The following is a 15926-nucleotide window of genomic DNA, read 5'->3' as shown; positions in this document are numbered from 1 at the left end:
CTCCAGTCTTGTGATTCGTTTGCCCGACGTCACAACTAATGCGCACGCAAATGCAGGCTCTCCCTGCTCTCCGCAGCAAATCCATTTTAGGAGAGTTGCGCTTTATTTACTTGTCAGGAACACCGGGAGTTCAGACCCTCTGATAAAGGCTACATCAGTGCTTCGTGCGTAGAGTAGTTTGGATTGCAAAACAAAGCCATCCTTGAACTCCTTGCCTAATTAGACGAAAGGCACATTTCAAGCGACTTTATGTATGACCTGGATAGATGGCAGCATTCGTGCAAAACTGAAAGCGTGAACCACTGCATTTAATCATGGCAAGGAGACTGGGAAATGGATGTGTAGCCTACAAACAGACCAGTTGCGACCTCCAGCAATCAAAGAGGAACAACGACAATACAGGGACAAGGTGGAGTCGCAATTCAACGGCTCAGATACAAGACGTAGGCTATGAGGCAGGGACTCCATACGTATTACAACGGGAAAGCCAGCGCCTCGCTCCCGAGCGAGCTAAACACCTTCTTCGCCCTCTTTGAGGAAAACAGCATTGTGCCCCCGACGCTTGAAGTCGTCCGCATGTTTCCCAGCCGAAACAGTTCGTAGAGTTTGTGCATATATTATAAAGATGTTTTGGACTTCGGTGAGTTTTTTCCCGGCTGTTCGGGAACAGGAACATTTTTCTGGAGGCAAGCGATGTTCGAGCCGAAGTCTACGCCCCTTCGTTGGTGATTGGTAAACAATAGGGATTCTTCAATAAAGTATTTGTTATCATTCAAGGAGAGATCAGTCAGTTAGATGCACGAATAAGATCTATTTGTCAAAACGTGAAAATTAATGACAGAGTTACAGTTCAAAGGAAATCAGTCAATTGAAATACATTCATTAGGCCCTAATCTATGGATTTCACATGACTGGGAATACAGATATGCATCTATAGGTTACAGATACCTTAAAAAAAGGTAGGGGCGTAGATTAGACAACCCGTCAGTATCTGGTGTGACCACCATTTGCCTCATGCAGCGCAACACATCTCCTTCACATAGAGTTAATCAGACTGTTGGTTGTGGCCTGTGGAGTGTTGTCCCACTCTTCAATGGCTGTGTAAAGTTGCTGGATATTGGCGGGAACTGGAACATGCTTTTGTACACGTCGATCCAGAGCATCCCAAACATGGTCAATGGGTGACGTGTCTGGTGATTTATACAGGCCATGAAGAACTGGGACATTTTCAGCTTCCAGGAATTGTGTACAGATCCTTGTGACATGGGGCTGTGCATTATCATGCTGAAACATGAGGTGATGGCGGCGGATGAATGGCACGACAATGACGCCTCAGGATCTCGTCACAGTATCTCTGTTGCTTCAAATTGGCATCAATAAAATTGCAATTGTGTTCGTTGTCAGTAGCTTTATGCCTGCCCATACCATAACCCCACCACTACCATGGGGGAACTCTGTTCACAATGTTCACATCAGGAAACACGTCTTCATCTTTTTCTGTGAAATGTATTTTATTTCAGCTCATGAAACATGGGTCCAACACTTTACATGTTGCGTTTATAGAAGTTTGCTGATGTGAACGTTGTGAACAGAGAGCTACCAGTCAAAAGTTTGGACACACAAACTCATTCAAGGGTTTTTCTTTATTTTGACTATTTTCTACATTGTAGAATAACAGTGAAGACATCAAAACTATGAAATAACTTATGGAATCATGTTGTAACCCAAAAAGTGTTAAACAAATCCAAATATATTTCAGATTCTATAAAGTAGCCACATTTTGCTTTCATAACAACTTCAAATCAAAGTTTATTTGTCACGTGCGCCAAATACAACAGGTATTACAGTGAAATGCTTACTTACAGGCTCTAACCAATGGTACAAAAAAGGTATTAGGTGAACAATAGGTAAGTAAAGAAATAAAAATAACAGTAGAAAGACAGTGAAAAACAGTAGCGAGGCTATAAAAGTAGCAAGGCTACAAACAAACACCGGTTAGTCAGGCTGATTGAGGTAGTATGTACATGTAAATATGGTTAAAGTCACTATGCATATATGATGAACAGAGAGTAGCAGTAGCGTAAAGAGGGGTGGCGGGACACAATGCAGATAGTCTGGTTAGCCAATGTGTGGGAGCACTGGCTGGTCGGGCCAATTGAGGTAGCATGTACATATGTACATGAATGTAAAGTTAAAGTGACTATGCATGTATGTTAAACAGAGAGTAGCAGCAACATAAAAGAGGGGTTGGGGGTGGGCACACAATGTAAATAGTCCAGGTAGCCATTTAATTACCTGTTCAGGAGTTTTATGGCTTGGTGGTAACTGTTGAGAAGCCTTTTTTTCTTAGACTTGGCACTCCGGTACCGCTTGCCATGTGGTAGTAGAGAGAACAGGCTATGACTGGGGTGGCTGGGGTCTTTGACAATTTTTAGGGCCTTCCTCTGACACCGCCTGGTGTAGAGGTCCTGGATGGCAGGCAGCTTAGCCCTAGTGATGTGCTGGGCCGTACACACTCCCTCTGTAATGCCTTGCGGTTGGAGGCCGAGCAATTGCCGTACCAGGCAGTGATGCAACTAGTCAGGATGCTCTCGATGTTGCAGCTGTAGAACCCTTTGAGGATCTCAGGACCCATGCCAAATCTTTTTAGTTTCCTGAGGGGGAATAGGCTTTGTTGTGCCCTCTTTACTGTCTTGGTGTGTTTGGACCATTCTAGTTTGTTGGTGATGTGGACACCAAGGACCTTGAAGCTCTCAACCTGCTCCACTACAGCCCCGTCGATGAGAATGGGGGTGTGCTCGGTCCTCCTTTTCCTGTAGTCCACAATCATCTCCTTAGTCTTGGTTACATTGAGGGATGGGCTGTTATTCTGGCACCATCTGGCCAGGTCTCTGACCTCCTCCCTATAGGCTGTCTTGTCGTTGTCGGTGATCAGGCTTACCACTGTTGTGTTGTCTGCAAACTAAATGATGGTGTTGGAGTCGTGCCTGGCCATGCAGTCGTGGGTGAACAGGGAGTACAGGAGGGGACTGAGCACTCACCCCTGGGGGGTTCCAGTGTTGAGGATCAGCGTAGCAGATGTGTTGTTATCTAACCTCACCACCTGGGGGCGGCCCATCCGGAAGTCCAGGATCCAGTTGCAGAGGGAGGTGTTTAGTCCCAGGATCCTTAGCTTAGTGATGAGCTTTGAGGGTACTATGGTGTTGAACGCTGAGCTGTAGTCAATGAATAGCATTCTCACATAAGTGTTCCTTTTGTCCAGGTGGGAAAGGGCAGAGTGGAGTGCCATGGAGATTGCATCATCTGTGGATCTGTTTGGGCGATATGCAAATTGGAGTGGGTCTAGGGTTTCTGGGATAATGGTGTTGATGTGAGCCATTTGTGCATATCGCTCAAACAGATCACCCACAGCCTTTCAAAGCACTTCATCGCTATGGACTTGAGTGCTACAGGTCTGTAGTCATTTAGACAGGTTGTCTTTGTGTTCTTGGGCACAGGGACTATGGTGGTCTGCTTGAAACATGTTGGTATTACAGACTCAATCAGAGACATGTTGAAAATGTCAGGGAAGACACCTGCCAGTTGGTCAGCACATGCCCGGAGCACAAGTCCTGGTAATCCGTCTGGCCCCGCAGCCTTGTGAATGTTGACCTGTTTAAAGGTTTTACTCACGTCGGCTACGGAGAGCGTGATCACACAGTCGTCTAGAACAGCTGACGCTCTCATGCATGCCTCAGTGTTGCTTGCCTCGAAGCGAGCATAGAAGTGATTTAGCTCGTCTGGTAGGCTCGTTTCATTGGGCAGCTCACGGCTGTACATCCCTTTGTAATCTGTAATGGTTCGCAAGCCCTGCCACATAAGACGAGCGTCAGAGCCGGTGTAGTATGATTCAATCTTAGCCCTGTATTGATGCTTTGCCTGTTTGATGGTTCATCGCAGGGCATAGCAGGATTTCTTGTAAACCTCCGGGTTAGAGTCCCGCACCTTGAAAGCGGCAGCTCTACCCTTTAGCACAGTGCGAATGTTGCCTGTAATCCATGGCTTCTGGTTGGGGTATGTACGTACAGTCACTGTGGGGATGACGTCCTCGGTGTACTTATCGATAAAGCCAGTGACTGATGTGGTGTTCTCCTCAATGCCATCGGAAGAATCCCGGAACTTTGCACACTCTTGGCATTCTCTCAATCAGCTTCATCAGGAATGCTTTTCCAACAGTCTTGAAGGAGTTCCCACATATGCTGAGCACTTGTTGGCTGCTTTTCCTTCACTCTGCGGTCCAACTTATCCCAAACCATCTCAATTGGGTTGAGGTTGGGTGATTGTAGAGGCAAGGTCATCTGATGCAGCACTCCATCACTCTCCTTCTTGTTTTTTTCTCCAGATTGACTGATCTTCAAGTCTTAAAGTAATGATGGACTGTCGTTTTCTCTTTGCTTATTTGAGCTGTTCTTGCCATAATAATGACTTGATCATTACTAAATAGGGATATCTTCTGTATACCACCTCTACCTTGTAACAACACAACTGATGGGCTCAAATGCATTAAGAAGGAAAGAAATTCCCAAAATGTACCCTTAACCAGGCACACCTGTTAATTGAAATGCATTCCAGGTAACTACCTCATTAAGCTAGTTGAGAGAGAGCCAATAATGTGCAAAGCTGTCATCAAGGCAAAGGGTGGCTACTTGAAGAATCTCAAATATAAAATATATTTAGATTTGTTTAACACTTTTTTGGTTTCTACATGACTCCATATGTGTTATTTCATAGTTTTTATGTAATCACCGTTATTCTACAATGTAGAAAATAGTTAAAAAAATATTTGATTTGAATAATTTGAATAATTTGATTTGAAATATTTGATTTGAATAATTCCTGAACACAAAAATATGAACTCGTATACATCCATTTGTCCCCACCTGGTGTTCACAACATGTAAACTTTGGATAGGCTTTGCGGTCACAGCAAGAACAACGCAGTTGTTTTGGGTTCCACTGTGATTTTGTATCACTTCTCTTTGTATGACTCACACAGGCTACATTAGCAGGCCTATGGAAAGTCACTGAGTGGGGACAATGAGTAATATCCGTAGTGGGTGTTGGTGGAAAAAGTGTAGCAGTATGGCAATAAATTGAGTAAGCATTCCTATAAGAAGTTGTTAGCACTAAAATGGTTGAATGCATTGGACATTAGCTGAATCATGCATTGGAAGCGAATGGGATTTGCGCGTAAATTCACATTACAGTGGATTTCAAATTGATTGCTTAGCCTAGCCTAAATGTTGATAAAATATAGAGTGAACTGAAGTCTGTATTAAATGGCTTATAACAGGGACAGAATGTGTTAATATTGTCACCGCTATGAGTACTATGACAGGGACGAATAGACTATGTGCGGTGATCCATGATAAATAGATCCCTCCCTTCTGGGTGAAAGCAGTGAGTGAATGAGAGAATCATAACAGAAACAGTTAGATTGAAAACACTACTTTCTTCAAAAGGAACAGAATCGTCTCGAATCAGCAAGGGTATGTTATTTTACGATATTCCCATTCGTTGTAAATAAGTAGCAGGTGACATACAGCCTGGGCTGTCGTGCATAAAAGCGCTATAGCGCCATTTTATTGAATAAAACCGTATTATAATATGCAAATAACGGGTCCGCTTCCGAAAAATAGAACTGCGTGAATAACCTAATATTCCTTCACGCTCCAGTTATATCTGAGATAAAAGAGATGACATATTGTATATACATAAAACAGCCAAGTACATCTTCCTGGATATGTGTTGTCTTTTATGGCACAGTGGTAGCCAATTTGATTACATTTAGCCTACGGATTAGCTTGAAATAAAAGACGAAAAATATAAATTCTTTAGAAATGATTATTTTTCTTCACAAAAGGTAGTGGACTGGGCCTTTACTAGTCCTGTATTAGCGGACCAATATATCCGTCTGTAACACCAGCGATTTTTCTTTCAGCAACCCCCTTTCAAACATCTTCACGCAACAATGGCTACATGTTATTTTCTGTTACTTTAAGGATAATATTGTCAACATTTTTTTTCTGGAAACAACACGGTAGGCTTATACGTATAATTAAGCAAAAACATTTTACCGTCAGCGACGGGAGTGTCAGTGACCTGAGTGTGTTAGCTCAGTTTTAAATCAAAACAGAAATAAGGGAATAACTCGTCAGAAAGATTATTGGACTAACAGGTTGACCACACCGCTCGCGTCGCGTGCCCGAGCTTTGCAAAATAAATGTAGAAATCTATGTTATTCAATTATTGCACCCACACAGCTCGCCCTGACGCAGATAGCCTGTAAGGCAGGACCTCTCCCATCTCCTCATTGGTTTATAGAAGCAGGTACCCACGTCCCATCTCCTCATTGGTTATACCCACGTGGGTGATTGAAAGATGAACCTGTTGCCGGTTGTCTGGTAATTCTATGAAAGTTTAGATGCCAATCACCATATAAATTCAAAGATGAAAAAGCCTGGAAGGAGGAGAGATAACTAGAAATGATTCGGTTGACCGTTTTATGTGTGGATTAATTGTCCGAGTAGAGAACCTTGTGCATTTCAGGTAAAATAACAACCTAATGTTTATATCCCAGGACAAATTAGCAAGCAACAGCAAGCTACCTAAATAGGTCAAATTAGCTAGCAAGTGCAAGCTAACTAGCTAACTTGCCATAAATGTTTAATGCTTTTCGACCTGTCCCCAAATGAATGTCATTGGTTCAGAGTTTGTTTTGATATTTTAACCTGCGTGTCGTGATCACGTTTGGTGTAGTGGGACAAAATAAATCTATGCCCAATGGCGCACACGCGCAGCCGGTTTAGGTTCTGTGTTAGTCCAAATATGTAAATGACTCCATAATCTTTTCCCCCAGGGCATTCATCATGGGGAAGCTATGTGAGCTGGCCTTTGTGTCTCTGGCCCTCCTGGCTCTACTTCATACTGACTCTACATGGGCCAAGAGAAGTGTCAGCAGTAGCAGCAGCAAAAAGTCTTCATCCAACAACAGGGGTTCAGAAAAAAAGCCATCAAAAACATCAAACACGCAGACAGGAAGCTACCCCAGACAACCACAGAGCCCCAACAGGAACCCCAACTCATACCCAGCAGGAGGTAGTTATCCAGGGAGAGGTACAAGTCAGAACCAGAACCCAGCCGGTGGATACCCTGCTGCAGGTGGATACCCTGCTGCAGGTGGCTATCCTGCTGCAGGTGGCTATCCTGCTGCAGGTGGCTATCCCAAACAGCAGTATCCAGTCAGAGCCAATCCTGGGGGAAATCCAAACCAGAACCCTGCAGCTGGAGGTTACCCAGCCGCTGGTGGCTATCCTGCAGCAGGTGGCTATCCCAAACAGCAGTATCCAGGCAGAGCCAATCCTGGGGGAAATCCAAACCAGAACCCTGTAGCTGGAGGTTACCCAGCCGCTGTTGGCTATCCCAACCAGCAGTATCCAGGCCGGGCAAATCCTGGGGGTTATCCAAACCAGAATCCAGCAGCGGGTGGTTACCCTGCAGCAGGAGGCTACCCCAACCAGAACCCAGAGAGAGGAGGAGTCAATCCGGGATACCCAGCTGGAGGTTACCCAGTAAGAGGGGGAAATACTGGCTGGGGGCAGGCAGGGGGCTTCCCTGGTAGAGGGATGGGAGGAGGTTACCAACCCAACTGGAACCCAAACAATAAGATCCTCAGTCCCCGCTATGGTTATGGAGGTGGGCACGGGGGTATGGGAGGTGGCTCTCCATTCTCACGCTCAGTTCAGAATATGGGGCACTACCCATCTACTCAGTCCAAGGGCTTTGCTAAGAAGGCTCTTATGGCCGCAGGGGTTGGGGCCGTGGCAGGTATGGCAGTAGGCTATGGCCTTGGGCGTTTCCCCCGCCCACATTTCAACTTCCGCAACCCTCAGGAGGAGCAGTCCTACAACAACTACATGTACAGCAAATACGGTGAACGCTCCACAGATGAAAACGACTATGGCCGGGACTATACCTACAAAGTACCACCGCGGGCAGAGTCCTACGACAGCTTCATGGATACCTGCATGAAGAGGAACGACCTTCTGCAGGATCAGGGCAGCGACTCCCAGGCCACACCTAACAACCAGAGGAACAACCCCCAGGGAGCCAACAGCCAGAGCCTGCCCATGACTCCTGAGGTGGGGAACAGCAGTCCAGCTAGCAACCAGGAGGGAACAGACACAGTGAAGCCCCTCACCCCAGCCCCTGTGGAGATAGCTGGAGAGGATACGGGTAAGGAGGAGGATGACGGCCTCACAGTGAGCATTGAGGAGATTGGCTACCCTGCATTGGTGGAGCAGCTGAAGAACCGTAAGTGTGTGGAGCTGTACATGAACTACTCTGAGCGTTTCCTGGAGAAGCAGACAGCTGAACGTAGCAGCGACAGCAACAACAACAACAACAACAACAAGTATGAGAACAGTCGCAGTAACCTCCTTAGCCAGGGGCTGGTACAGCTGATAACCACCTTCCTCATGGTCCTGAGCAGCACTCTCCTGCTGCAGTAAGACAGGAACACATAGCCATGTCCCAGTTGTATGGAATAGCTTCATTTCTTAGTCACCCCTCCTCAATATGCCACTGATTTCTTGAGAGGATAGGTTAATTAAACAAGGTGTAGGTGGAGATATAACCAGTCCTTTAACTAATCTGTGGTCATGAAGGAAAGGGGACAAGGAAAGGGAGCCAGTGGAAAATAACTTCCAGTGAACTTCCAGCAAAATGAGGACCAATAAAAATATGTACTGTAGGGGGTACTCGAGGACCAGAGTTGGGAACCACTGCTGTACATGATTCTTCACATGGTATTTGTACTTTAAGTGTTCAATATCTCAACACTATTTCTAAAATAAACCGAAACCATCTGTCCTGCTTGTCTCTTACAGCTTAGTTCAGTCTACTGCTAAATATGGAATAACAGCATTTTGTCTGTAAGTCCAAAACCATGAGTCAGTCGTGTAGACAAAGGAGAGGTATAAAAGCAAAAGTAGCAAGTCTCATCAGTACACCATATGACTTTAATTAAATGCAGATACACTAGATAAACAAACATTATTACAGCACTTTTTTGCCACCATATTAGGTACTATCATCCGATTAGGGGTTCAGTGTCTTTTTGCCAAAGTGGTTCCACAGAAAGCACAGACAAGCATTATGTTGACCGTTTGTCATATTAAATCCATTTTATTCATGCATTTCCGTGTGCGTTATACTGTACATCAGTGGTTCCCAACTCCAAACCCACAACCACACACATTTTTGTTGTAGCCCTGGATAAACATAACGGATTCAACTCATTGAGGGCCTGATGATTAGTTGACAAGTTGAAACAGGTGTGCTTGTCCGGGGCTACAATAAAAACGTGTACTGTTGGGGCTATTGGAGGACCGGAGTTTGGAACCACTGCTTTACATAATAGTTCACATGATATTTGAATTTGTACTCTAAATGTTCGATCTTATGTGGTTTGCAGTATTTGTTTAATAGTTGCCTGTTTTGTAAATACTTATAATAATTAAGTAGGGAATGGTCAGAGATTTGTTATTAATCAATCCCTATTTCTGTTCCTATTTTTATTTTGTGCTCTCTTGTCCCATCTCTCTACCTCCCCATCTAGTCTTCCTCTCCATGTCCTCCTGTCCCCTGGTTATCAGAAGTGCACTTTTTTCTCTTGGCGAATGGATATAAATGACTCTTCTTTTTCCTTTTTTTTCAAGGATGTATTTCGTGATTAACTCATTTATATTGGTTTTAACATAGAGAACAACATACATTGTTTTAATGTGTCTTTAAAATAACCACTTTGTCATGCTCAAACTCAATGGGGAATTTTACCATTAACTTGCTGAAATGACTGATGTCTTCTTCCATTTCCCAAGTACAGAATGACTAAAAACAAATAAAAAAACACAATCGCACTTCCTTTTGTGCTCATTGAAAATGTGCGGTCATTCTCGTCTAGGAAAACATGAGGACAGTTACCATGATTATCTCACAGAGCACATATAAGCTTTTAAAGACATATGTTACTAGGAAACTAGTTGCCTCAGGGAAATTGTTACAGAACAGTCATTACTGAGTGAGGAAATCGAACAGACATGGTTTGTGCCTGCTAGTTGGCAGCGTTACAATTCCCATACTGTTAAATGAATAATGATAATTAAGCTATCTTTACAACAGAGCACAAATACCTAAACTCATCTCATTCACCAAAAATATGTATTTGATTATGAACGGAATACTACGCCTATTATTAATTTAATGCAATTGTTTTGTGTTTCTGTGATAAGAAAAAAAAACGTCCAATATTTTTCCAATATTTGCTGAAGCCTGGCACACAATGCTTATACTTGAAGTACTATACTGTTGAGTTTATTTTCAAGTATTTTAATCCAAATGCAGAGGGAAGGCCTTTTCATCTCTTATTTACTGATCCCCTCCCCTATACTTATCCATGTCACTATATGGTCCTGAACTTAACTACTGCCACATGCATAATAATTCACATTAACATAATAAAGCAACTCACAGAAACAGATATACAACTCTGGACAAAATGAAGAGACCACTGCAAAATGATCAGTTTCTCTGGTTGTACTATTTATAGGTATTTGTTTGGGTAAAATGAACATTTTTGTTTAATTCTATAAACTACTGACAACATTTCTCCCAAATTCCAGATAAAAATATTGTCATTTAGAGCACTTATTTGCAGAAAATGACAACTTGTCAAAATAATAAAAAAGATGCAGTGTTGTCAGACCAAAAAACTGTGGCTTGTAGGCCTCCCCAGGTCTCACACCCACTGTGAAATTTGGTCAATCAAGGTGTGAATGGAGGACCACCAGATCAAGACCCTGTCATGGCCAGCCCAATCTCCAGACCTGAACCCCAATGAAAACCTCTGGACTGTGATCAAACCAATCCGAGCTGCTTAAAGTCACCCAACATCAATGTGAAAGACTGGTGGAGAGCATGCTCAGACACATGAAAGCTGTGATTGAAAATCAGGGTTATTCCACCAAATATTTCTGAACTCTTCCAAACTTTATTTTACTAGGCAAGTCAGTTAAGAACAAATTATTATTTTCAATGACAGCCTAGGAACAGGGGGTTAACTGCCTGTTCAGGGGCAGAACAACAGATTTGTACCTTGTCAGCTTGGGGGTTTGAACTTGCAACCTTCTGGTTACTAGTTCAATGCTCTAACCACTAGGCTACCATGTCACCCCAACTTATTCAAGGTCTTACAACACTGCATATTTTTTGTTATTTTGACCAGTTGTCATTTTCTGCAAATAAATGCTCTAATTCATAGTTGAAGTGTACCTATAATGAAAATTACAGGCCTCTAATATTTTTAAGTGGGAGAACTTGCACAAATTGGTGGCTGACTAAATACTTTTTTGCCCTTTCTGTACCTATAAATAGTAAAACCAGAGAAACTGATCATTTTGAAGTGGACTCTTTTCCAGAGCTTCATATATTTTATTAAATTATAGTGGACCAGAGTTGATAAACCAAGCATTGTGAATAAAACAAGTTTCCTTATGATAAGTAATATAAGGTAAGTAATATAAGGTTTCCCACTGGGAACACATTGGTTGAATCAATGTTGTTTCCACATAATTTCAACAAAAATACATTGAACCAACGTGGAATAGACATTATGTTGTGCCCAATGAGATTAAGAATTCCATAGAAAATAAAATTAACTAGTTTGAAATTACTTTAATATGGGTTACAAAAACGTATGTTTGCTATTTGCAGATACAAAAACTAGTCAATAATCACACATTTATTGTAATGGCAAATTATGACTTATATAAAATCACAGCAAAGTAGATGTAAGGGAATTCCCCTCTCAAATGGACAAAAATGAATGGGAAACCATTGGCATAGTACAAACCATGTACACGATGGACAATACCACCCAAATCGGCGTTGATTCATGCAAAATGTTTTGCAAATGCCATATGGCAATTGCCAGTTGTAACACTTCAAAAATCCAACAGGTGGCGTGTGCGCTCCACCTTGGTTTTTCATATAGGAAATGGACCCCAAGTCAACATCCAAAAGCCAAATTTTGAAAAAAGGATTTTTTTGTCAAAAACTTATCACCCCTTAAAAAAGTGCTTTCTGGACCGTTTTTCGAAATTCTTTCGCTTTTTTTGTCAATTACACATGTGTAAGAACTGTATGAATATACTTTTGTCCAATTTTATTATCATAATTTTTTTTTTACTTGCGCATTATTGCATGTGTTTTCTCCATTTGCAATATGATTTCATAGGAAGTCAGAAGTCAAAAGTCAATAATTGCAAAATTTCATAAAAAACTTCACACACCCCTAAAAAAGTGCTTTCTGGACTGTTTTTCGAAATTCTTTAGAATTTTGTGTCAATTACACACGTATAAGAACTGTATCAACATACTTTAGTCATATTTTATTATCATAATTTTTTACTTTTTTTTACTTGTGCATTAGGCATATGTTTTCTCCATTTGGAACATGATTTCATAGGAAGTCAAAAGTGAAAAATTGCAAAATTTCATAAAAAACTTCACACACCCCTAAAAAAGTGCTTTCTGGACCGTTTTTCGAAATTCTTTAGAATTTTGCGTCAATTACACACATATAAGAACTGTATCAACATACTTTAGTCATATTTTAATATCATAATTTTTTTTTTTAACTTGTGCATAAGGCATATGTTTTGTGGGGGCCAAATGTCATAAGAAATTTGACATGCTCAAAAATCCTGCAGAAATGCAAAATTGACTGGCCTGATGAACTCGGGATGGCCGGGCAGTGATTGTTGTTCCTTTCAATCACTCGTGGTGTTGATTTCATCATGTCCATTTGTTTATGTTTTCTCACTTTTGCAAAGTCACTGTGCATTTGCAATATGGTTAACTGGGCATTCACCATCACGAATTTGTCGTGCTATAAAAATCGTGCAGGAATGCCAAATTGACTGGCCCGATGAACTCGGAATGGCTGGGCAGTGATTCTGGTACCTCTCCATCGCTCGTTTGGGTTGATTTCAGAATGTCACTTTTGGTGATGGTACCTCACTGTTAAAACATATTGCAAATGTTTTCTCACTTTTGCAAAGTCACTGAAAATCGTGCAGGAATGCAAAATTGACTGTCCCGATGAACTCGGGATGGCTGGGCAGTGATTCTGGTACCTCTCCATCGCTCGTTAGGGTTGATTTCAGAATGTCCATTTGTTGATGTTTTCTCACTCTTGCAAAGTCACTGTGCATTTGCAATATGGTTAACTGGGCATTCACCATCCCGAATTTGTCATGATATAAAAATCGTGCAGGAATGCCAAATTGACTGGCCCGATGAACTCGGGATGGCTGGGCAGTGATTCTGGTACCTCTCCATCACTTGTTTGGGTTGATTTCAGAATGTCCATTTGGTGATGTTTTCTCACTCTTGCAAAGTCACTGTGCATTTGCAATATGGTTAACTGGGCATTCACCATCACCAATTTGTCATGCTATAAAAATCGTGCAGGAATGCCAAATTGACTGGCCCGATGAACTCGGGATGGCTGGGCAGTGATTCTGGTACCTCTCCATCGCTCGTTAGGGTTGATTTCAGAATGTCACTTTTGGTGATGGTACCTCACTGTTAAAACATATTGCAAATGTTTTCTCACTTTTGCAAAGTCACTGAAAATCGTGCAGGAATGCCAAATTGACTGGCCCGATGAACTCGGGATGGCTGGGCAGTGATTCTGGTACCTCTCCATCGCTCGTTAGGGTTGATTTCAGAATGTCACTTTTGGTGATGGTACCTCACCGCTTAAACATATTGCAAATGGACAAGAGTCACCTGCAAGTCACCGTCCATCAGTCAATTTGATATCATTCTGACACCAAACTGATACAAACTGACACCAAACCCACTTTTCCCAACTCGTTTAGGAGCCAAGTATCACATACTTTAGTTTTCCTTTGAATTTTTATGGGAAAAATGACTGATTTACAGTTCATGGGGGTTGCCTAATCACACATATGAAGTTTTGGACAGATCTGATTTTTTTAACCCTTCCAAACAGCCCCTGAGACACCAATTATGGCACTTCCGGTTGGCACAGGAAGCTATAAGTACACACATGTCTTGATTGACATAGACACTTACAGAATCCTGAGTTTTAAGTCTTTACGTTGAGAATTGACTGATCTACACAGGGTTGAATGCAGAGTCATTTTCACCTTTGCTGGTGATGTACATCCAAATACCTTTTGGGTGAATTTAACCACTACCGGTTGCTCCAGGAAGCTTAGAATCGACACAGGTAGACCTCATAGTGGTCTGATGGACTGTCATAGAAGACAGGTTCATAAGGCATTCATAACCCACATAGGCTTCAGGTTGAATTTAGAGGTGAAGCCAATGTATTCCTATGGGGAGAGAAGTCAATGCAAACTGTTTTTATGTAAACACCTTCTTTTAACTGTGAAGGGTTAATGCCACACGGTCAAGGTTAGGCTTGCACAGATCGGGAGGACCTTAGGAACAGTCCTGTGTTTGAATTGTCCTTCTAAACCTAACGGTTCCGCCGCTGTCACCCAAAATCAAATGACATTGTGGTGCAGGCTTCATTGTGGGCCTATTTTTCTCATGGTCGCTGCGCTCAGACCGAGCGAGCTACGGTCAAGCGGGATATCTCGTTGAACTCGGCACAGCCTTGGGATTATGTTTATGCCATTGCCTGCTCTCTGTGTCTTTAAACACCACACTTTGTCACTCCATCCTTGCTGTGTGTGTGTGAGAGCTTTTCTTTGACATCTGTTGGGAGAAATGACTGATTTTACAGTTCAGGAGGGTTGCCTAATCACACATATGAAGTTTTGAAAAGATCTGACCTTTTTAACCCTTGGATACAGCCACTATGACACCATTTAAGGCACTTTCTGTTGGCACAGGAAGCTATAAATAAACCCATATCCTCATTGGGGTATGCCTTTACAGAATCCTGAGTTTTAAGACTTTACGTTAAGAACTTAGTTATTTACGGAGGGTTTAGTGAGTGTGTGTTATTTCAGAAAATCATAGAAAATCACAGAAATCTCGCAGAGCTCCGCAGCACACTTTAAAAATATTCGTATGAACACCCTGCAACTGGATCTGTAACTGTTGAAAAAAAACACCTATATTTCAACATCACAAATCTGTCATTGTACGATTTCTCTTAAATGACGATAGATAAACGGCTGATTTTTTTGTTATTGACACCGGAGGCTCCTTGACTTTGACGTGAAGTGAAAAAATAATTTCTCTATTTTCATTTTGGACCTTTAATCCCAGAAAAATGGCCATAACTCAAAAACCGTTGAGGCCTAGACGCCATCTTGTTCGGGGCCAACTGCCCATTATGCCAAACCTATGCTCACCAAGTTTCGGCTTCGAAATATTTTCAGTTTTCGAGATAAGGCCCGTCGTGATTCGTGATGTTTTGTCAAATTGCAGTATGATTGCTTATGCCCTCTTGTGGGATTTTCCGGGATAGCGGAAAAATGACCAAAATTTGATCATTTTATAAAACGAAAACCGAATGTCCGACAAAGTTCATTTGATGACTTCCCGGTAGGTCTGGCCCTGCCGCTCGGCCCGACGCCGTCCCCGAATTTTAAAAATGTTTTTGGACGTCTAGTAAGGGACGGTACATTTGCAATATGGACTTTCTCACTAACCATACAGAAAATGTCGAAATGTTCCCTTAGGGTATGTTAATGGTAAAATTATTATTTTCAGCATGCTACTTAAGTTCATCCAGCTATTACAGTTGATAAAGCTGAAAAAGGATCTAGCACAGTCCAGTTTGACAGTCTGTGACACATGATTTTACGACATAATAATATA

General features: G+C 42.2%; 1 protein-coding gene across 2 annotated transcripts; it reads left to right on the top strand.

Annotated features, from left to right (window-relative positions):
• Positions 1-125: 125 nt before the first annotated feature.
• LOC135517865 (FHA domain-containing protein FhaA-like) lies at positions 126-9958 on the top strand. Of its 2 annotated transcripts, none has more exons than XM_064942536.1 (2): positions 126-732; positions 6898-9958. In XM_064942536.1, exons 1-2 carry the CDS (start codon positions 626-628, stop codon positions 8546-8548), a joined length of 1758 nt encoding a protein of 585 aa, XP_064798608.1. In that variant the 5' UTR covers positions 126-625; the 3' UTR covers positions 8549-9958. The 2 variants fall into 2 exon arrangements, with proteins under 2 accessions (XP_064798608.1, XP_064798609.1); XM_064942537.1 differs by lacking the exon at positions 126-732 and adding an exon at positions 4977-5527.
• Positions 9959-15926: the final 5968 nt, after the last annotated feature.

Source organism: Oncorhynchus masou, chromosome 28 (assembly GCF_036934945.1).
Source record: "Oncorhynchus masou masou isolate Uvic2021 chromosome 28, UVic_Omas_1.1, whole genome shotgun sequence".
Lineage (NCBI taxonomy): Eukaryota > Metazoa > Chordata > Actinopteri > Salmoniformes > Salmonidae > Oncorhynchus > Oncorhynchus masou.
This window is presented reverse-complemented; position numbering and strand designations above follow the sequence as displayed.